Here is a 20,879-nt window from a genome sequence, read left to right as displayed (position 1 = left end):
CTTTTCATCCTTTAAAATAGGCCAATTTACTCAGCAAAGCTGGAACAGCCACTGAAGTTGCTAACGAGGTAGTTAATGACAGGGCGAGCGCACAAAAGTATCTCCACCCACTCACCTATCAAAAACTCCACTTTTTTCTAAGGCTGCAATGTGTATGGCAGTACTGATACATCCTATCCAAGGCTGTTTAATCTTTATCTCATTCTTTTTACTTTGAATTGTTGATATTGGCTTCATGTTAATAATGAAGCGAATGAGGAATGCAAGTGAAAAAAGGACACATCAGTTTATGGCTAACTGGCAATAAATCCACTCACTCTGCCCCTTAGGAACAAGAATGTTTGCAATTATCCCTATACAGTATTGTATACTGAGTTTAGATTATGGGTTTCCGCTGATGTTTGTGTATTTGTTGAAGAGTGGGAAGGCTTTGTATTCCCTGGGATCATTCTTGGCAATGTCCATGACAATACCAGAGACTATTTAGTACTTTGTGCTCCTCATCAAGTTTGCCGTTTGCCTCAAGCTTGTTCCCGGGAGTAGGCTATGCTTCAAAAGCAGGGAAGATATTGGATCTACATTGGAAAGTTTTTTCCTGGTTGGTGGAGTGTGAGGTGATTGCCACACTCCAACATGACCGGGAAGGGAAGCTTTCTTTTTAGACTGACATTGATGAGTGACCCCTTGTGAGGCCTGTGGCCATGCTTCTGGCCCCATGGGAGCTGGGACCATGTCCATGTGGGACCAAAGCCCAGGTAGCTGACTTATCTACACTGGTAGCCAGGCTAGCCGAAGATGCACATCCCCATGTAGGGATGGGCCCTCTTGGCCAGTCGTCTGAGGAGCTTGGGAGCTCTCCTTCACCTTTTCTAACTGGATGGGGGACTGCTTTTGTTTTAGATACCTTGGTATCCCAAATTGAGAAAATGGCACCTCTCGAACATCAGCTGGTGGCTGTGGGTTGGCAGGTGAGATGACACGGCCCCATGCCCAGGGTCAGGGCTTATTCGTCACCATAATAAACAGAGGGAACGGTACTTGGTACCTCTTGTCTCTAGTTTGATTGGTGTCAGAAATTTTTCTTTCCCAGTAACATGCAACATTTGTCATTTGCCTTCCTCAGTCTCTTGATTACCAAGAAAGAATGTTTGTATTTGTATGGTGGAATAGATCTGACAAAACTTCTAAGACCTCGTCTCTTGCGAGGGATGGGCACATTCAGGATCCTTGAGCTTCGAAGGTACCGAACCTTAGCCAGCACCAACGCAAGAAAAGAACCCAGAGTCAGAGTTAGACTTTTTGTTTGTTCTTGCACTCATTTTGGAATGCAACGAACATGTTCACCAGCTTCTGGTAGGTCCTTGGTAATTATTCAGACCTTCTTTTGAGCTACTATGGTCGAATGTTGCTAGTTAGCCTTGAATCAAGTGAAGGGGGCCGGGCGGCTAATGCCGTTTTTTAAGGACTGGACTTAGACATTCGTACCACTTAATAATGTAACTTAGGACATCTCCAAACTGCATAGGATTTTTGCCTCTGACCTTCGGTTTTGCGACGCCAGGGCTATTTATCCTGAAAATGAGTGTTCTTCAAATTCTATCTGCTCCCTTGACACTTGATATAAAGACCTGGGATTACTACCCTATGTAGACCTCAAATAAAATATTTTTTTTTTTTTAAAGTAATTTTATTTTTGCTAGATATGAATTTTTTCATTATGGTAAAAAAAATAAACCCTATAAATCGGGAGGAAACAGTAAAAAAAAATCAAGCAGATATTGGAAAAAGGGGTTCTATTTGTTTGTTTTATAATGTGTGTCTAAGTTATATACCAAATTTCAATGCTATATCTTTAAAACTAAGGGAGGGGAGAGAATTTGAAGGTCAATAAGTACAGTTTTGAGATAAGGGCATTCAAATTTTTTCTTTATTTTTACAAAGACAATATTAATAAATCTGATTATTATGACTTTTATGTTCCTTTTTGGATATTAACCAAAATGAAGTTGCTTATCATAATTTATTCATGAATGAAGATCCCTTTGCTCAATGTCATGCTTCTTTAGGCGAGACGGTCACTCCTCCATGATCTTTCTCCTTCACTAACTCCGCTAATATTGCCGATATTACCTACTTTTGAACTCTTATTAGAGCAAATTTTCTTCTCCCTTCTGCTAGCAAGATGTTGAAATTGTCTTTTCCTCTTTGGCATGATGAAATTCTTGCCAAAACCAAGAGAAACAGGCGTAAAATAGAGTGAATGTCAGAGGTCAAACTCAAATGTGTACTCTCTCTGAGGTTTGTGCTAGCACTGAAGGCCGAGGGGTGTAATTACCGAGTAATACTTCGTCATGTGACCTATGGAATCTATACAGATGTCATTGCTCACGATTTGTTTATATTAAAATGTAATAAATATCAAAATTTACAATAACAGAAGAAATACTGCATTTTCTTGTAGGGATCAATATTTTTGGTTTGAGTTACTTTTATTAATTACCCTGTAACCGAAATTAAGAGGAATTTTGACAAAATATTTCCTATACGCATTCTCCATTGCATTACCAAAGCTCAGTGAATTTTTTCAGGATTTTGCAATTTTCGTCCTATACCCCAATGTATTGGCATACCGGCCGGCCCCCTTAACAATTAGACCTGTGGATTTGAAAACTTGCTTCTGATCATTCCAAAAAGATTCTACCCCTGCACTTGGAGGCATCGAAGCTCTATTGACCAATCTTTTGCATCGGCGTCTATTCAGGTTGACCTCTCAATATGTGTACTGATGCGGAGTCTTCACTTACTCTTGGGAGTACAGTAGGCTCATGCTGTTTGGGGGACTGTGATCTTTGACACTAGATGGCAAACCTGTGGCCAGGTGGGTTTTGAAGGAGAGAGACACTCTAGTGTCCTGATTCTCAAGATTAGTTGCTCCAGAAGTAGCACTAACACTTTGGTGTTGGCCGTCCAAGTCACTTGCTGAGAAGTCAAGTGCAGGCAACAGTGAAAAAGTGGAGATCTGCTTTGCCATAGTAGCTTATGTCAACAAGCAAGAAGGCATTCTTTCCCTACCTCTTTGTAAGTAATCAAAGCCCATCTTAGCAGTAAATCAGGCTGTAGAGCCATCGAGCAGATACATACACGTACTGGGAGGCCCACGCTTATCCCGCCCATTTATTTCAATTCGCCGGATATTGAACAGGCCAGGCCTCAGACAAACCTGATTGCTCCTAGATGGCCTCTAGCTAAGTGGTATCCCAATCTGTTAACATCCTTAGTACGTATCGCAGACATGCCCATCGATCTTTGCTAGTCAGCATCTCTTATTCCTGAATATGGAAGGCTACTCAGCTTTGAGCTGAAGAGCATAAGCCTCTCTTCCTAATGGGAATTGTCTAATCTTGTGAAGAGCTTCAAGCTGTTGTCTCTCCCACTCTGGGACCACAGGCACCAAGAATGGAACATGGTCATGTTCTCAAATTTCTTACAGGTCACCTCAGACTAAGTTCTAACTCTCAAGACTGTCTTATGTTAGCAGTAGCTGTGGCAGAGAGAATTGGCGAGTTGCGCTGACTTTTCCTGGTAGGTTGGTAGAAGGTTACCAAACCCAGAACCTGTTAATATGGCCCAAGTTCAAGATCTTCGCCATCCCCTTTTTTTATGAAGCATCGGGTGATAATCAAGAAGAGATACTTGTCCTATGAGGTATCTACTGGTCTATCTGAATATGATTAGATATACCGAGCTTAGTGTCTGTGACCCTTCCCGAGGACTGGCAAAGAATAAAGAAAATGTTGAGTACAGCCTCTTACTGGTTTAGTGAGACGCTCAAGAGCATACGTTTTGACCTTTTATGTGGTCTTTGTACCAGGTCAAACTAGAGTTTACAAAGTTAAGGATGTTGATTCCACTTTAGATTCCGGTGAATCTTGCAGTTTGACATGTGATGAAGGAGTTTGGAAAGACCAAACAACCTTCACAGTTTTCTATTCTAAGGACCATACCCACATGTCCTCCAACATTTTTGTTCTTGGGCCTGTGGTGGCAGCTCTGGTATTTGTGTACCCAGCCCAGCTCCCATACAGGACAGAAACCATTTTGTCTGATAACATGTTCAATGTTAGTCTTGAGTTAAAGTAGAATGACTGGCTTTTTGCTTCTCTGCTTTCCCTCACCTGGGGAGGAAACATTCTTAGTGTTACATGCTGAATCTGATATTGGTGTTGGCAAGCTAAATTTCAGAGTGCCATTCCTATCAGACTGGATCTGTAGGAATTAGTTCTCCTTCTTGTAAATGGCATTGTTGCTTAAAGTCATCACTGTGTTCCAAATGTAGGTCATGCCCTCCTGTGTAGTAGCAAGCTGGGGATTATGCATTGGAAGCAAGGCACCCTCAGCTACATTGGTGGGCTTTTCAGTTTCTGGTGGCATGTGAGGTTCCCCTGTGTTTCCCACATCCCTTCTGAGGTGTTAGGGTCTGCTTCCGTGCTGACTGCTGACAAGAAGTTTGACCTAAGGAAGGCTTGGGCCTCCTTAGGTATTTCGGGTGTAACTAATCTCCCTGAGTCCCCAGTATCATTGTCTCCCATGGTGACGCCAGTAATGAAAGGCATGAGCAACGTATCCCCAGTGTCAGTGACTCTAGTAATGTCCCTAGTGGTGCCCCCCCCCCCAAGCCCTAAAGACTGGAAAGGCTTATGCTGTGATACCGGTGCTAGCCAGACAAGCTTCAGCATCCATAAGTGACATACCTAAGGATGGTCTTGGGGCCAAAGTGCATGCTGTCGTGGTGACAAGTGTTATCCCATGCATCACCTCTGTGTTTCCCCCTGGCCCTTGTGCCTGGGGGTCTGTTGCTTGTAACTCCCACTCGTATTTTGCATGTGACCCCGCTTGTGGCTTTGTCATGGGCCCCTGTGAACATACCCTCCTCCTCCTCCTTGACAGTGTTTCCGAGTGTTGTGGTTTCTTTTGAAGTTACCCCTGTGGTCTCTTACTACTTATATAGTTTATATCTTATTTTCTATCCTTACTGGATTATTTTTTTCTGTTTGGAGCCCCTGGTTTTATAACATACTGCTTTTCCAACTAGGGTTGTAGCTTATCTAGTAATAATGATAATGACTAGCACTTCTTCCTTTCTGTACCTCTATTTGGAATGGAGCAGTCGAAGGGTTACTCGCTGGATCTGACTGATGCCGGTAAACCACCCTCTTTAGAATTGAGAGAAATATCTCCCCCACCCTCCTTTGTTAAGGGGGAGGGGGCTGTAATATATACCAAACCGATATTCATCATATTTCAGGTATATTATTCCAGACTGCCATCCCCTTTAGTAGAAGCTATGGTAAAATCATAATTTCTGATGCCTCCTAAAAATTGTATTCCGCAGTTCTTAATTTTCGGTGATTAATCTATTCTGAAGAAGTGTTTTAATTCTTTCATTCTACCTTGTTTTGAGTATTGTTTTCCTGTCTGGTTTTCTGCTGCTGATTCTCATCGGCTATTAAATTTCTTAATCCTGATCTATATATTAATCTTTGGCACCGTCGTTCAATTAGTTCATTATGCATGTTGCATAAGATTTTTCATAATTCTGATGAACCTTTACATTCAGATCTTCCTGGACAGTTCCATCCTGTTCGTAATAATAGGCATGCAGTTAATTCTAATAGCCAGGCCTTCTCCATCGTGAGACTCAATACTACACAGTATTCTAGAAGTTTTATTCCAGCTGTGACCAAGTTGTGGAATGATCTTCCTAATCAGGTAGTTGAAATGGTAGAACTTCAAAAGTTCAAGTTGCAGCAAATGTTTTTATGTTGAACAGGCTGACATAAGTCTTTTTATAGTTTATATATGACACCTGTTTTGATGTTGTTACTGTTTTTAGAATGATTTATTGTTAATTTGTTCTCATCATTTATATATTTCCTTATTTCCTTTCCTCACTGGGCTATTTATCCCTATTGGAGCCCTTGGGCTTACAGCATCTTGCTTTTTCAAGTAGGGTTGTAGCTTGGCTAGTAATAATAATAATAATAAATCCTAACTCCCAACCTAAATCTAAACTTAATTCCTTTTAGACTTCTTACTTTAGAGCTCAGAAAGATGTGTAAAATTCCCATTTTGACCATCCGTCTCAGGAGCCAAAAAGTAAAAAAGGAAGAGCCTCCAACAGGTGGGGAGGCGCGGGGATTCTCACCCACGCTCTACATCTGTCGTTAACTACCTCTTGAACGATTTCAAATGACATTCCGGCTCTGCTGAAACCATGTATCTATTTAATGGACTGAGCTTTGTATAGCTAGGAAAAATATGAAATATTTGAAAAAAAAAAAATTATATTTCAAGGAATTCTGGTTTGTAAAGCTAGGAAAATATAAATTACCTATACTGTAAAAAATTTGGTTTTATCAGTTCCTCATTAGTTTGATTTGAGAAGCTATTATAGGCAGTAACTTATTTATGTCAGCTTGAAAAATGTAACCAGTGATTTTATGATGAATTTTAATGATATTCAAAGCAGATTTCTATTGTTATAATTTTTATCCTTTTTACCATTCTCTTCCTGGCCTTAACTTTGATAACTTTAACCAGTTTCAATGAAGTCTTTTAAACTCATAATGAAATAGAACTGATAAGTGGATGAATATCATCCACTTCTCATTTCTATATTTCTGTCCAACCTCTAAACTTTTTATTTAAATTGTAAGTGTGAACATCTCCCAGTGGCATTTCAGCACCGAGTATCCACCTAAGGGCCAACCCTGGGTCATATGGTTCAAATTTTGTCACTCCAATCCAAGCACTAAAAAGCTTTTTCACTATTCCTGTGAAACTTGCATTTTCAATATTAAACTTACCCGATAATCATGTAGCTGTCAACTCCGTTGCCCGACAGAATTCTATGGAGGGATACGCCAGCTATCACAATACTAGAAGGGGGTGTACTTACCAGCGCCACCTGTGGCCAGGTACTATAGTACTTCTTGTTGACACCTCTTCAATTTTTCCTCTGTCGTGCTTCCGGCAAGACGTTCTGGGATACGCTTATGATCTTCGAGTATTTTCACGGCTAATTGGTGAAGTATTCTCTCAGATTTCGGCTGTCGCTTTACTGGAAACCTTCTTATATTAGCTAGATAGCTTTTATATAGTCCTGATTAACGGTTAACGATCTTTTGCTTGATTTTGGAACCCCCCTTGGCTAACTCTTTGGATTCAAGATGTCTGACATTTCGCAAGCCCCCTCCCATAGACGATGTAGGTCTTGTAATAGGCGTATTCCGAAGGCCTCGGTAGATCCTCACACCGCTTGTTCTGACTGTAGGGACAGGCCCTGTCAGTTAGAAAATCGATGTGAGGAATGCGCCGGACTTTCGGAACTTGAATTTGTCCGTCTTTTGAAATATTCAACTAAGTTAGAGAGAGGTAGAGTTAGGAGGAGTTCTTCTCACTCTTCACTTTTTTCCTCACCTCATGATCCCCTACCTTTTCCTACCCCTGTAGTGGCTACCCCCGAACCTACTATTTGCCCTCAGCCTGATATGTCTGTTGTTTTGCGTGCTATTCAGGCCTTAGGCGATAAAGTAGAGTCAGTGGTAAGTGATCATAAGTCTCTTATGGCCGAAGTCAAGGAACTTAAGGTCAAGAGTGCAGTGGGTGGAATTAGTGCCAGTGCTGTGACGAGTGCTAGTGTCAGTGCAGTGCCAAGTGCTAGTGTCAGTGTCAGTGTGGTGCGTGAGGATACTTCTGTGCGAGCCAGTCGTCCTCCCAGTCCGGGACCTCTTGCAAGCTCCCAAGCCCAGGGGAGAAGCAATGTCGAAGGGCATAAGGGTTCGGCAGGCCTTGATCGGCGCACAGAAGTATCCTCGGTGGTTGCGGGCGTGTCTTCCAAAGACCGTCACTCCCACCTGCAGACGATTGAGCCCGTCTTTTTCTCGTCCGCTGATCAATTGTCAGGGAAGAAACGTTGGACTCAGGTCTCGAGACCACTTAAACGCAGAGTCCAGTCCGCGAGTGCTCAGCCGGGCTGCAGTCATTGGCTCAGCTCTGACTCGCCGCAGTCTTCAGTCGACTGCACTCCGCCCAAGAGGAGTAAGGTTCTGCCACAACAGAGCTCTACTGTTAAGGCTTTACCTCAGCCTACTGTAGTTTCTGCCGACCCCAAGTGGACTCTACTTCAGTTCATGCAAGCACAGCTTTCGGACTTGATGCGTGAGTGTCGGGCTGAGAATGTTGCGCCTCCGCCTCCGCCTGCACTCTCTCCGCCTGCGCCCGCTCCGCCTGCGCTCGCTCCGCCTGATCGCAGTACCACCTGCCAGGCGTACGATGTTGAGCCACGTTCTGTGTTTGCTGTTCCCAGTGGTGTACAGCCTCCGCCTTCCTTAAGGCAACCTCTACAATGGGATCAGGAGGATTATACCTCTCTTCCTCCGCTTCCACTTGCTGCTCCACCAGTGTTGCAACACTCGGTTGAGGTACAACAACCTCTCCCATCCATGAGTCAGTCTCCTCAGCTCTCGCTGCAGCGAGCTCAACCCTCCACAAGGCAAGCACCAACACACCTTAGCCTTGCGCCTCAGGAGCCTCAGCTTGCGAGACATTTACCACGTTCTGCGCAGCCTCTACCTCATCACGCTCCGCTCACACCGCAGGAACAGGAACTTGCTACTCCGCTTCCGCCAACTGCTCAGCAAGCGCAACCCTTGGGTTCAGCCACTCATGCCAGGAGTCAGCCTCCTCCACCCATGCGCCTTCCTTCTGCTTCGTCTTTTGTTCAGCCTTTGCAGTCTGAGCCTCAGGTTTTCCCTCAACAGATTCTTGAAGAGGAAACCTCTAATATTGTTGTTCCTACTCGTTCGGACTCTGCTGTTCAGCATACTTGTCCGATCTCTCCGCTACACTCTGGTGATGAGGCGTCTGATGATGAGGCGGCACACCTGGATCCCTCGTCAGACGTGGATGAATCCAAGCCTTCTCCACAGTCTATTGACTTTCGTAAGGTCTTGGCTCTGCTTAGGGAGGTTTACCCAGACCACTTTGTCTCTGCTATCCCCCGCTCTCCACCATCTGAGTTTTCGCTGGGCATACAGCCAGCTAAGTCCACCTATACTAAGCTAGTCCTAGCAAGGTCCTCTAAGAGAGCGTTAAGGATCTTAGGGGAGTGGCTGCAGACTAAGCAACACCTTGGCAAAACTTCTTTCATGTTTCCTCCGACTAAGCTCACTTCGAAAGCGAGCGTTTGGTATGCCACAGGAGAGGCACCAGGCTTGGGAGTACCTGCCTCTGCCCAGGCTGACTTCTCAAGTCTGGTAGACTCGCCTCGGAGAACTGCAATGAGGCGCTCTAAGGTTTGCTGGACCTTCTCAGACCTTGATCACTTACTGAAGGGCGTATTTAGAGCATTTGAGATGTTCAACTTTCTAGACTGGTGCCTGGGAGCCCTCAGCAAGAAGACCTCCCCTGCAGACAAGGATTCTGCCATGCTATTAATGTCCTGCATGGATAAGGCCATTAGAGATGGATCTGGTGAGCTTGCGTCGATGTTTGTATCAGGGGTTCTGAAGAAAAGGGAACAACTGTGTACCTTCCTTTCCTCCAGCATTACACCTTGTCAAAGGTCACAACTCCTTTTCGCTCCGCTCTCGAAGTTCCTCTTCCCCGAAGAGCTGGTTAAGGACTTGTCTGCTGCCCTGATACAAAAGGACACACATGATCTTGTAGCCTCATCGGCTCGTAAGTCTAAGGTTGCTACCTCAGTCCCCAGGACTTATCGCTCCCCAGTGGCTGATACCCCTGCTACGAGGTTCATACCGCCCTTTCGTGGTAGAGCCCCCAGCCGAGGAAGCTCCCGTCCAGACTCTTCCAGGAGCAAGTCTAGGAAAGGCTCCAAGGCCTCTAAAGGAAAAAACTGACTCTCCGCATCTCCAGACAGCAGTAGGAGCCAGACTCAAGAGCTTCTGGCAAGCCTGGGAAAAGAGAGGTGCAGACGCCCAGTCTGTCAGTTGGCTGAGGGAGGGTTACAGGATTCCATTCTGCCTCAAACCACCTCTGACCACATCTCCCATCAACCTCTCTCCCAACTACAAAGAAGAGGACAAGAGGCTAGCGTTGCACCAGGAGGTATCGCTACTTGTGCAGAAGAAGGCAGTGGTTATAGTCCGGGACCATCAATCCCCGGGCTTCTACAACCGTCTCTTTCTAGTGGCCAAGAAGACAGGAGGTTGGAGACCGGTGCTGGACGTCAGCGCGCTCAACGCGTATGTCACCAAGCAGACGTTCACGATGGAGACGACGAAGTCGGTCCTAGCAGCGGTCAGGCAGGAGGACTGGATGGTCTCGTTGGACTTGAAAGATGCCTACTTTCACGTTCCTATTCATCCAGACTCCCAACCTTTCCTGAGATTCGTTTTTGGAAAGGTTGTCTACCAATTCCAAGCCCTGTGTTTTGGCCTAAGCACAGCTCCTATGGTGTTCACTCATCTGATGAGGAACATAGCAAAATTCCTCCACTTATCGGACATCAGAGCCTCCCTCTACTTAGACGACTGGCTGTTGAGAGCCTCCACGAGTCGTCGCTGTCTGGAGAGTCTCAACTGGACTTTGGACTTAATCAGAGAACTGGGTCTGTTAGTCAACATAGAAAAGTCTCAGCTCATTCCCTCCCAATCCATTGTGTACCTGGGAATGGAGATTCGGAGTCAGGATTTTCGGGCTTTTCCATCGGCCCCCAGGATAAGCCAAGCCCTAGAGTGCATCATGAGCATGCTGAAGAGGAGCAGTTGCTCGGTGAGACAGTGGATGAGTCTCACAGGGACCCTTTCATCACTGGCCCTGTTCGTCGAGCTAGGGAGACTTCACCTCCGCCCTCTTCAATTCCATCTTGCAGCTCATTGGGACAAGGGTTCGACTCTCGAAGCAGTCTCTATCCCAATCACCCAAGAGATGAAGACCACTCTCTTGTGGTGGAAGAACAATCTCCTTCTCAGGGAGGGCCTATCGTTGGCTATTCAGACCCCCAATCTTCATCTCTTCTCAGATGCATCGGACTCGGGCTGGGGTGCGACCTTGAACGGACGGGAATGCTCGGGAACGTGGAACGAGGAACAGGGAATGCTCCACATCAACTGCAAGGAGCTACTAGCAGTTCATTTAGCCCTGCTGAACTTCAAGTCCCTCCTGCTAGGCAAAGTGGTGGAGGTGAACTCAGACAACACCACAGCCTTGGCTTACATCTCCAAGCAAGGAGGGACCCATTCGAGGAGCCTATACGAGATCGCAAGGGACCTCCTCATTTGGTCAAGAGGTCTAAACCTCACTTTGGTCACGAGGTTCATTCAGGGCAATATGAACGTCTCAGCAGATCGCCTAAGCAGAAGGAACCAGGTCATCCCCACGGAATGGACCCTCCACAAGAGTGTGTGCAACAGACTTTGGACCTTGTGGGGTCAACCTACCATAGATCTGTTTGCCACCTCCATAACCAAGAGACTTCCGCTGTACTGTTCCCCAGTTCCAGACCCTGCAGCAGTTCATGTGGATGCTTTTCTACTGAACTGGTCCCATCTCGACCTTTACGCATTCCCACCGTTCAAGATAATAAACAAAGTTCTGCAGAAATTCATCTCGCACGAAGGGACACGGCTGACGCTGGTTGCTCCCCTTTGGCCTGCAAGAGAATGGTTCACAGAGGTACTTCAATGGCTAGTCGACATCCCCAGGACTCTACCTCTAAGAGTGGACCTTCTACGTCAACCTCACGTAGACAGGTTGCACCCAAACCTCCACGCTCTTCGGCTGACTGCCTTCAGACTGTCGAAAGATTCGCTAGAGCTAGAGGCTTTTCGAAGGAGGCAGCCAGTGCGATTGCCAGAGCAAGAAGGGTTTCCACTCGTAGAGTCTACCAATCTAAGTGGGAAGTCTTCCGGAGCTGGTGTAGAGCCAATTCAATATCCTCTACCAATACCTCTGTGACCCAAATAGCTGACTTCCTTTTACATCTTAGGAATGAGAGATCCCTTTCAGCCCCTACGATTAAAGGGTATAGGAGTATGTTGGCTTCAGTTCTCCGCCACAGAGGTTTGGACCTTTCTTCCAACAAGGACCTTCAAGACATCCTTAAGTCTTTTGAGACGTCTAAAGAGCGTCGTCTATCCACTCCAGGCTGGAACCTAGACGTAGTCTTAAGGTTCCTTATGTCACCTAGGTTCGAACCTCTCCAGTCAGCTTCCTTCAAGGACCTTACCCTCAAGACTCTTTTTCTCGTCTGCCTTGCAACAGCTAAGAGAGTCAGTGAGGTTCATGCCTTCAGCAAGAACATTGGTTTCACGACCGAATCTGCAACATGTTCTTTTCAGCTCGGATTCCTAGCAAAGAACGAACTTCCTTCACGTCCTTGGCCTAGATCGTTTGAAATACCTAGCCTCTCCAACATGGTAGGTAACGAACTAGAGAGAGTTCTTTGCCCTGTCAGAGCTCTCAAGTATTATCTTAAGAGGTCTAAACCTATTCGAGGACAGTCAGAAGCCTTATGGTGTGCCATCAAGAAACCGTCGAGGCCCATGTCCAAGAACGGGGTTTCGTATTATATAAGGCTTCTGATTAGAGAAGCCCATTCTCACTTAAAGGAGGAAGACCTTGCATTGCTGAAGGTAAGGACCCACGAAGTAAGAGCCGTAGCTACTTCGATGGCCTTTAATAAAAACCGTTCTCTGCAGAGCATAATGGATGCAACCTATTGGAGGAGCAAGTCAGTGTTTGCATCATTTTATCTTAAAGATGTCCAGTCTCTTTACGAGAACTGCTACACCCTGGGACCATTCGTAGCAGCGAGTGCAGTAGTAGGTGAGGGCTCAGCCACTACATTCCCTTAATCCCATAACCTTTTTTTTTAACCTTTCTCTTGAATGCTTTTATTGTTGTTTTTATGGTTGTTACGGTAGGCTAAGAAGCCTTCCGCATCCTTTTGATTTGGCGGGTGGTCGATTCATTCTTGAGAAGCGCCTGGGTTAGAGGTTGTGTAGAGGTCCTTTAGTAGGGGTTGCAACCCTATATACTTTAGCACCTTTGAGTTGATTCAGCCTCCAAGAGGAACGCTGCGCTCAGTAAGGAAGACGAACTTAAAAAAGAGGCAGAGTAACGGTTCAATTCGACTTCCTTACCAGGTACTTATTATTTCATTGTTATTTGAGATAACTGTTATATGAAATATGGGATACTTAGCTATCCTTTAATCTTGTACACTGGTTTTCACCCACCCCCCTGGGTGTGAATCAGCTACATGATTATCGGGTAAGTTTAATATTGAAAAATGTTATTTTTATTAGTAAAATAAATTTTTGAATATACTTACCCGATAATCATGATTTAATCGACCCTCCCTTCCTCCCCATAGAGAACCAGTGGACCGAGGAAAAATTGAGGAGGTGTCAACAAGAAGTACTATAGTACCTGGCCACAGGTGGCGCTGGTAAGTACACCCCCTTCTAGTATTGTGATAGCTGGCGTATCCCTCCATAGAATTCTGTCGGGCAACGGAGTTGACAGCTACATGATTATCGGGTAAGTATATTCAAAAATTTATTTTACTAATAAAAATAACATAATTAATTTCTCTCCAATTTTTCCTTGTTTATATTCTTACAGTTTCTGTGCACCTAGCTCACATTTACACGTCTGTTGGTTAGTTATCATTATCAATTCATAAGCTGAGAACAAATTTTAGAATTCTGCCAAAAACTGGCTTTCATTTCTCATTAGTCTAGATACATATGAACCAGTCATTGGAACAAATCCTTAAGAATCAGGAGTTTTTATCATCCTTCACATTTTTAATATTTTATCCCATTATTTTCATAGTAAAGACCTTGAGGAAATGTTTCTTATGTCTGATCTGAGATATTTCCTGTGGTTCTTTTTAAATACTTCCATACTGTATCATCAAGAAGCTTTAGGAGTACTGTATTGTTGTTTCCAGTACAGTAAAGCAAACTGAATGACATGGGTGGGCATAGTTTCTTAAATAGGAAATAAAGAACAGAACTGAATATTGTGTAAATTATATTTTAGCATTGCTTTATACTGTTTCATCAATCATTAAAAATTATTTACAAAATGTTTTAATGTTATAGAATTTACGACAGAGTAGACAGGAAGAGTCGGCAGAGCGAGCTGGTATTTGGAACTCTCCCCAAGAAGATCGTCTAACTTTGGATGGTAATAAGGTTGAAGAAATCAAATCAGTCATGGCTTCTTTTACATTACCTCAGTCAGCCATCCCTCCATGGGCTCAGAATATCTCGGATGAAGACTGGAAAAATCAAATAGCAGGTATATTGTCTCGAAAAGAGTCACAGTAAGGATTGGAAAAAACAGTTATGCTATGAAACCTCAAGGTTTGTTATGAAAGATTTTATATCAGTTTCTTATATTAGAAGTTTGTATGGGATTATACCATTACTACAAATACCTGTAGTACAGTATTGAAAATGTTTAGAGTTATACTATACTGTACAAGAATTTGCTGAGATTGTTAGCGTAAGATGCCTTTTTAAACCATTCAATTACAGTATTGACTGAAAATTTTTTTATGTTACTACAGTATAACCCCAAGCACATTGAGTTATTTGTGAAAAGAGTATTTCCCTCCAAATGTTAATTTTTTACATTAATTCTTTACATATAAAAGACTTGGTTTTAATCATTCTTTATGGGGAAGCTGGCAAAAGTAGATTTGTTCCATAACTGGTATACAAACCTACGCTATTTCTTTAGGGGTATTACTTTCGGCGAAGCTGAAAACGAGCCATTAAAATTTAACGAGAGCTAACATACCCATACTGCTAGTTAGCGGGGGTGAGGGGGTGTAGCTCGCTCCCGCTCACACACGGGTAATTTAGCCGATTTTACTTTTGGCTCAGATGGAGACCGGTTGTTACCCGCTCTTCCTCCTCGCCTATTTTGGACAAGCATTAATTTTTGTCTTAATTTTTTTTCTAATATATATGAAAACATTGTTTTAATGTTTGTGTATATATATATATATATATATAGATATGTTGTAAGTTTCCTCTTCAGTGTTTGTGCTGCGCGTGTGATAACGTATACAGCAGGTTCTCACTACTCTTGCACAAGGCCTGGGGAACCTTCCCTTCCGAACTCTCCAACCCCCCCCCCCCCTTTTCCATTGGTCTTCCCGTCGACTCTGCTGCTGCTGCAGGGGAAGTCATCGTTTGGACCCTCCTCGTTCAACTATTGTCTTTGCTTTTTCCTTTTCCACGGGGAACATATAGATTACTGAGGGAAGGGAGTGTGTCCTTTCAGAGATTGACTTCGTTCTCAAGGCTGTTCACCTTTCACGGGCTTACGAAAATATACTAATGGGGGGGGGAGCAGCTTTCCCGTTGGCGGGTTAGGTTACACTTAAGATTGTTTTTCTTAATTATTTATGTGGAGTTATAATTGTTTGTAATTTAACTTTCCAGCTTCTCCGCGGAGAACATTTCGCTTCGGAGGATCAGTGGTTCTTCCTATTGGTGAATATTTTTTGCGGATTTATATAATTGTAGTTCTTGTTTTATTACAGTTACTCTCAGCTCTCCTTCTCCCGTCGATGTCGCCCGGGGAAGGGACGGCGCAATTCTTCTTTGACGTTTGATCCCTCGGTGATCTCCTTTCCCATCGTGGACTAGGTGTTCCTCCCGAGGGAGTTTTTTTTGTTACATAATATTTTTTATTTTTCCTCGGTTAGCGATGCAGTTCTTCTTTGTTCGACTGAGAGCCAACGAAGCAAAGCTGTTTCGTTCATGCCTGAGGAATTTGCTGTCACTGATGGCCCTCTGAGGGCGTCATCCCTTCTCCTCAGAAGTTCGCCCGGGGCGGCACCTGATCAGCACTTCATCTTTGAGGAACTAGCTCCAGCTACACTTCTCAAACAGCACTCTTGGTAGATCATCTTAAGAGCGCTAGCAGGAGGTTGGCCTCCAGGGGTTGGACTACTTTCCCTTCAGAGGGAGAGTTTTCCTCCCCAGGTGTGGGGTTGTTACTCCCTTTCAAGGGAGAATTTCCCTGGATCTTCATCACTTCATCGTCTCCGAATGCTGTTGCTGTCTTCGCCTAGACAATGCTACCCTCTTACCGAGTCTCTCTTCCTTCGAGGGCGGAGTATAGTCTTAGGCAAGTCTCTCCTGCGAAGTGATCACCTCTCTCGTTCACAAGAGTGGCCACTCATAGTGACTCCTCTTCAGAGGATTGCTACTGCTGAAGGTCAGCTTGCTGATCCACCGGCCCTCAGGTTCATCATCTGTTCTGGACCTTCCCCTGACGACGCTGCAGCTAGTCCTCAGAATTCAGTCCTAGACTCTTCTGTGGATAGTTTGCAATTTCCATTGGTGGATGTTCACCCTTCCAAAGCGCACATCCCGGTTCCCGATCATCCTACCAGCTGACCTGCCAACCTGCTGTCGCCGATCCTGCCCCGGTACAGCCTCTTGAGGCCATACCTAAGCATGCAGCTATGAGCCAACGCTCTCCAGCACGCCAGCGGCTTGCAGTGCATCAGCGGTCGCCAACATCTCGTCAGCACCAGCCTGCTCTTTCACCCTTTCCAGAGTGCCAGTGCTCTCCAGCTCGTCGATGCTCTACAAAGCTTCAGGGGTTCATCTGACTTACAGCCTTCTCCTGATCATCCTGTCAGTGCTCACCAAAACCACAGCATGGTCAGTGCTCACCAAAACCACAGCATGGTCCTGCGCAACCTCAGTCTTCAGCTCACCAACACACTCCTGCACGACAGTGCTCTCCTGGGCACTAGCACTAGCTCTGTTCTGCGCGCCAGTGCTCCCTGCGCATCAGTGCATTCCAGTGCCAAAGTTTTCACCAGCTTTTTTGCAACCTCCAGCTCGCCAGTGCTCACCTGCATTCTCCAGTATCTGCTCTACAGCAACCTCCTGCGCAACGCTGAACTGCACACCAGCACTCTCCTGCCCATTCTAAGGAGACACTGTAACACCTTGCGCAGCATCTTACTGCGCAGCAACACACTCCTGCGCATTCTAGAGACACAGTGCCTTACTGTACACTTGCGTTCGCAGATCCAGTGCACGCCAATGTGCCAGCGCTCACCTACGCACCAGCACTTTCCTGCGTACCAGCGCTCTCCGGATTGCCAACACACTAGTGCTCTCCTGCGCACTCGCACGAGAAGCAAAAAGCAAAGGGAAAACTTTTTGACAGGGCACCATTGCCTCATTCCCCTCCCCGCAAACGCATTACAGCCGGGAAAAGAGGGTAGAGGCTGCACAGAAGGGTTCAAGATCCCAAAGATTCCATCTTCCAAGGCAGATCAACCGCATCTACCACCGTTTGAGACTCCTCATAGGGTACCCTTGGTTCCTTTCTCTTCAGGAGGTTTTGATAGTATCACTGTCAGCAAACACGATCTGGACATTGCAAATGGCCTATCACAGATCGCCAATCATTAGCTCAACTGTGGTTCACTAGTCCGCCGATTTCTAGCTCGTCTTCCAACAATGAGAAATCATCAACCAACTGATCGCCAGATCACCGTTTGCTGATCGCTAGCTCACCGATCGACAATAGCCTGCTCATCTTTCTCTGATCGTTGACCTCCAGTCGCGCCAATTGCTAATGATCTCCGATTGCTAGTTGATAATCGTCATCAGCTTGCTGATACTAGATCGCCGATTGCCAGCTTGTCCTTCGATCATTGACCTCAGTTCGCTGATCTCCTACCAGCCAATCGTCAGCTTTCTGATCTCTAGTTCGTTGATCACCAGTCCTCAATCTAGCTCTGATCGTCAATGGCTCACCGATCACCAACTAACGATCATTAAACCATTCTGCTGTTTCTCAGGGTTCTCCAAGCCGATCGTCAACTCATTAATCGCCAACCTTCCTTTGCTGACTGACCTGACACCATTCGTCTGTCTTTCAGTTACCATCTTCGGCTCACAGATCGCCGTTCACCAGCAGTTCGTCACTCAGACTTACTTAGTAACTTCTCCCTGTGGTTCGCTAGATTGGAAGGTAAACAATGCGCTACTCGCTGTTTGCCGTCACACCAATCCACTAAAGCGATCAGCAGGCAATCAAGAGCCCCTATCAGCGGCTTGTCGACAGGTGACTACTCGCGAGCACTCTCCAACTGCACAATAGACACGATACCCAGTCATTAACCATTGATTAACATTCGCCAGACCGATGCTGTTCTAAGGAATAGCATCAATCCCGTCAGGGAGCATAAGTAGGGTCAAGCGTTGCCTTACCCACTTCTATCAATTAATGGAGTTCTCTCCCAGGGAAGAATCCTTACACAGGATATCGCATCCCATACTTTCCTCCACGAGTCAAGACCCCAGCGTCAACAATCTTCCATGCGAAAGGATCCGCTAGGCACTGTCCCTTTGGGTCGATGTCCACACCATGTTGAAGTTCGGATAAGGGATAATACCACAGTTCTTCATGTGCGCGCTGGAACTAAGAGACGCATACTTCCAGGCCCAAACCATCCATCTTCTAGGAAATATCGGAGATTGTCTAGACAAACACGAAACTCCAGTTCAGGGCACAGTGGTTTAGTCTTTCCACAGCACCCATCCTGGGCTCACAGGATCGGCGTCCATCTCCTCCGTTTCTGGATGACTGACCCTAGTAGACTCGGTGGCAACCTTTCGTTAGCACTGGAAGTTCTAAAGCCTTTTTACCAAGATCGGGTCATCATGGTAAACCTTTGGAAGTCCTCCCTACTTCTCTCTCAGAAGACTGGTATATCTGGGAATGATTCTAGACACCAATCCCCACAAAACCTTCTTATCAAAGACAGGATAATAAGGCTTAGAAAAGTCATAAGACCCTTTCTTACGACGAGAAGAACACTCGGCCCAGGTTGACTACTCTTCCTCAGATGCCTATCATCCGTGGCCTGTCTAGCTTCCAACGTCCGCCTCATGATTCGTTCTCTCCAGTGGCGGTTTGAGTCTGATTAGAATCAGGCCTTTGATACCTCAAATATTGTGATTACCATAGGACTAGAAGCTTGGACAAACCTCAACGGATGGGTGTCAGTTGAGAAACTACGGAGTGGTATAACCTTCTCATCCTTCCCCACCCCTTGGACTTGATGCTGTGCTTAGACACATCAAAAGAAGGTAGGAGGGACCATAGTGCTGCGCCACATGACCTCTGGCTAGAGTCCAAAAGTACTTTCACTTAAATCCCTTAAGATATGAAGGCCAACTTTCCGATCCATCAACAGCCTCATTAGTTCCTAAGGGGCCACTCAGTGGTGTGATGAGCGACAATACGACATAGGGGCTCACATCACATCAACAAGCAAGAAGTAACTTGCTCGCAGCCTCTTCCCATCTAACAGTATAAATACCAAGATGGGCCGAAGTCTGCTTGGTACTAGTATAAGCCTGCTTCATTCCAGACTAGAGGAATGTGCTCACCGACTATCTGTGCACAGCATCCGAGATAAGGGTTTTCCAACCATGGATCTGTTCACTAAGTCCTGACTTTACGGGGTTCTCCAACTATGGATCTGTTCGCAACACCCCTGAACCTCAGACTTCCGCTGCTCCCCAAGGCGCTCTGGCAAGAAGCATGCTAACAATGGTTGGCAAGAAGCATGACAACAACGGTTGGTACAACAACTATGTTTACATCTCGTCCCTGTTTTTGTCGGAAGAGAAGGGTGCTCAACAAGGCTAGAACATCAGTCACCCTCTAAAGGGCTCTCGTTGCTCCACTATGGGATTATGCAGAACGGTCTCCAAACCTTCTACAGCTCCTGATAGAGCCTCCAAGAGAACCCTCTCCACTTCACAGACAACCACACTTCGACATCTACCACAAGCTATAGCTTCATTATGATTGTACACCTGGAGACTACCCAGTACCTCCTCTCTCAAGAGAAGTTCCTCGCAATAAGTTGCAAACAGGTTGTCTGGATATCAGAGGAATTCCTCAGCATCAGTCTACTGGGCAACGTATAATGTCTTCTGAGGTTGGTGTCATGGGAAAGTGTATCTCTCAACTTGATACCTCTATTCCAGCAATAGCGGAATCCTTGAGTATATGCAGGAGGAAAAGACCCCCTTTTCAATTTCAGAAGGTAAAGACGATCACTCAACCTTGAGCCTCTCCTTCAAACTGAAAGGAAGGAACATCCCCTCATCGCTAGATCTTTCCTAACTCTTGCAGATTTAGAAACTTGCCAGTCGGAATTGAGACCTCCCTCTCGGAACATGGTTCGAGTTCTCCGGTCTCTTAAGAGACCTCCCTCTCGGAACATGGTTCGAGTTCTCCGGTCTCTTAAGAGACCTCCCTACGATCCACTTCACCAGGCAACAAATTTTCCCCTGAATTAAAAGACAGTGTTCCTACACACTTTGACAGCGGCCAAACGAGTCAAGGAACTTCATGGTCTCTCTCTCAACATCGCCCTTTCATGAAAAGGGTGAAAGGCAATGTTCAGTTTCGTCCCTGAGTTTGTTGCCAGACAGTCTCCAGAGGTAACGGATCCTAGACAATAAGTCTCCACTCAATAACTGAAGGTCCAGATCATGTTACTGTACCCATGGTGAAGTTTGAGGCTCTTGCCTCAAGAGAACGGCAACAGCCCACCCGGGTCCCTTCTCATGTCGTCAGCACTGGGAGAGACACGAGTAGGATCACCGAATTATCATCTCTGCTAGATACACAGTCATCAATTACACTCTTGAATCCAAATCCTCATCCAACACATCAACCCACGATGTCAGGGGCATAGCTATGCCCCTGGCTCTTCTAAGCAGATTACTCTGTGATGCAGGTTCTACAAGCAAGGGTGTGAATGTTCCAGATGACTTTCA

The 20,879-nt window shown here is 45.4% G+C and overlaps 1 protein-coding gene and 1 long non-coding RNA gene across 8 annotated transcripts in view; one reads left to right on the top strand and one right to left on the bottom strand.

The window, feature by feature from the left end:
• Positions 1-20,879, top strand: part of LOC137660286 (male-enhanced antigen 1) — a 55,981-nt gene that overhangs the window by 23,739 nt on the left and 11,363 nt on the right. For 5 of the 7 annotated variants that reach the window (XM_068395071.1, XM_068395074.1, XM_068395075.1 and 2 more), the window contains one exon: positions 14,136-14,334. In XM_068395071.1, coding sequence (XP_068251172.1) covers positions 14,136-14,334 — 199 coding nt within the window. Of the gene's footprint in view, positions 1-14,135; positions 14,565-20,879 lie in introns of those variants that run through there. The other 2 variants (XM_068395070.1, XM_068395072.1) reach the window with 2 other exon arrangements.
• Positions 14,178-20,879, bottom strand: part of LOC137660288 (uncharacterized) — a 157,855-nt gene continuing 151,153 nt past the window's right edge. Inside the window, exon 4 of the long non-coding RNA XR_011047664.1 lies at positions 14,178-14,314. This is a non-coding gene — a long non-coding RNA (uncharacterized lncRNA). The remainder of the gene's footprint in view (positions 14,315-20,879) is intronic.

Source organism: Palaemon carinicauda, chromosome 20, assembly GCF_036898095.1.
Source record: "Palaemon carinicauda isolate YSFRI2023 chromosome 20, ASM3689809v2, whole genome shotgun sequence".
NCBI lineage: Eukaryota > Metazoa > Arthropoda > Malacostraca > Decapoda > Palaemonidae > Palaemon > Palaemon carinicauda.
This window is presented reverse-complemented; position numbering and strand designations above follow the sequence as displayed.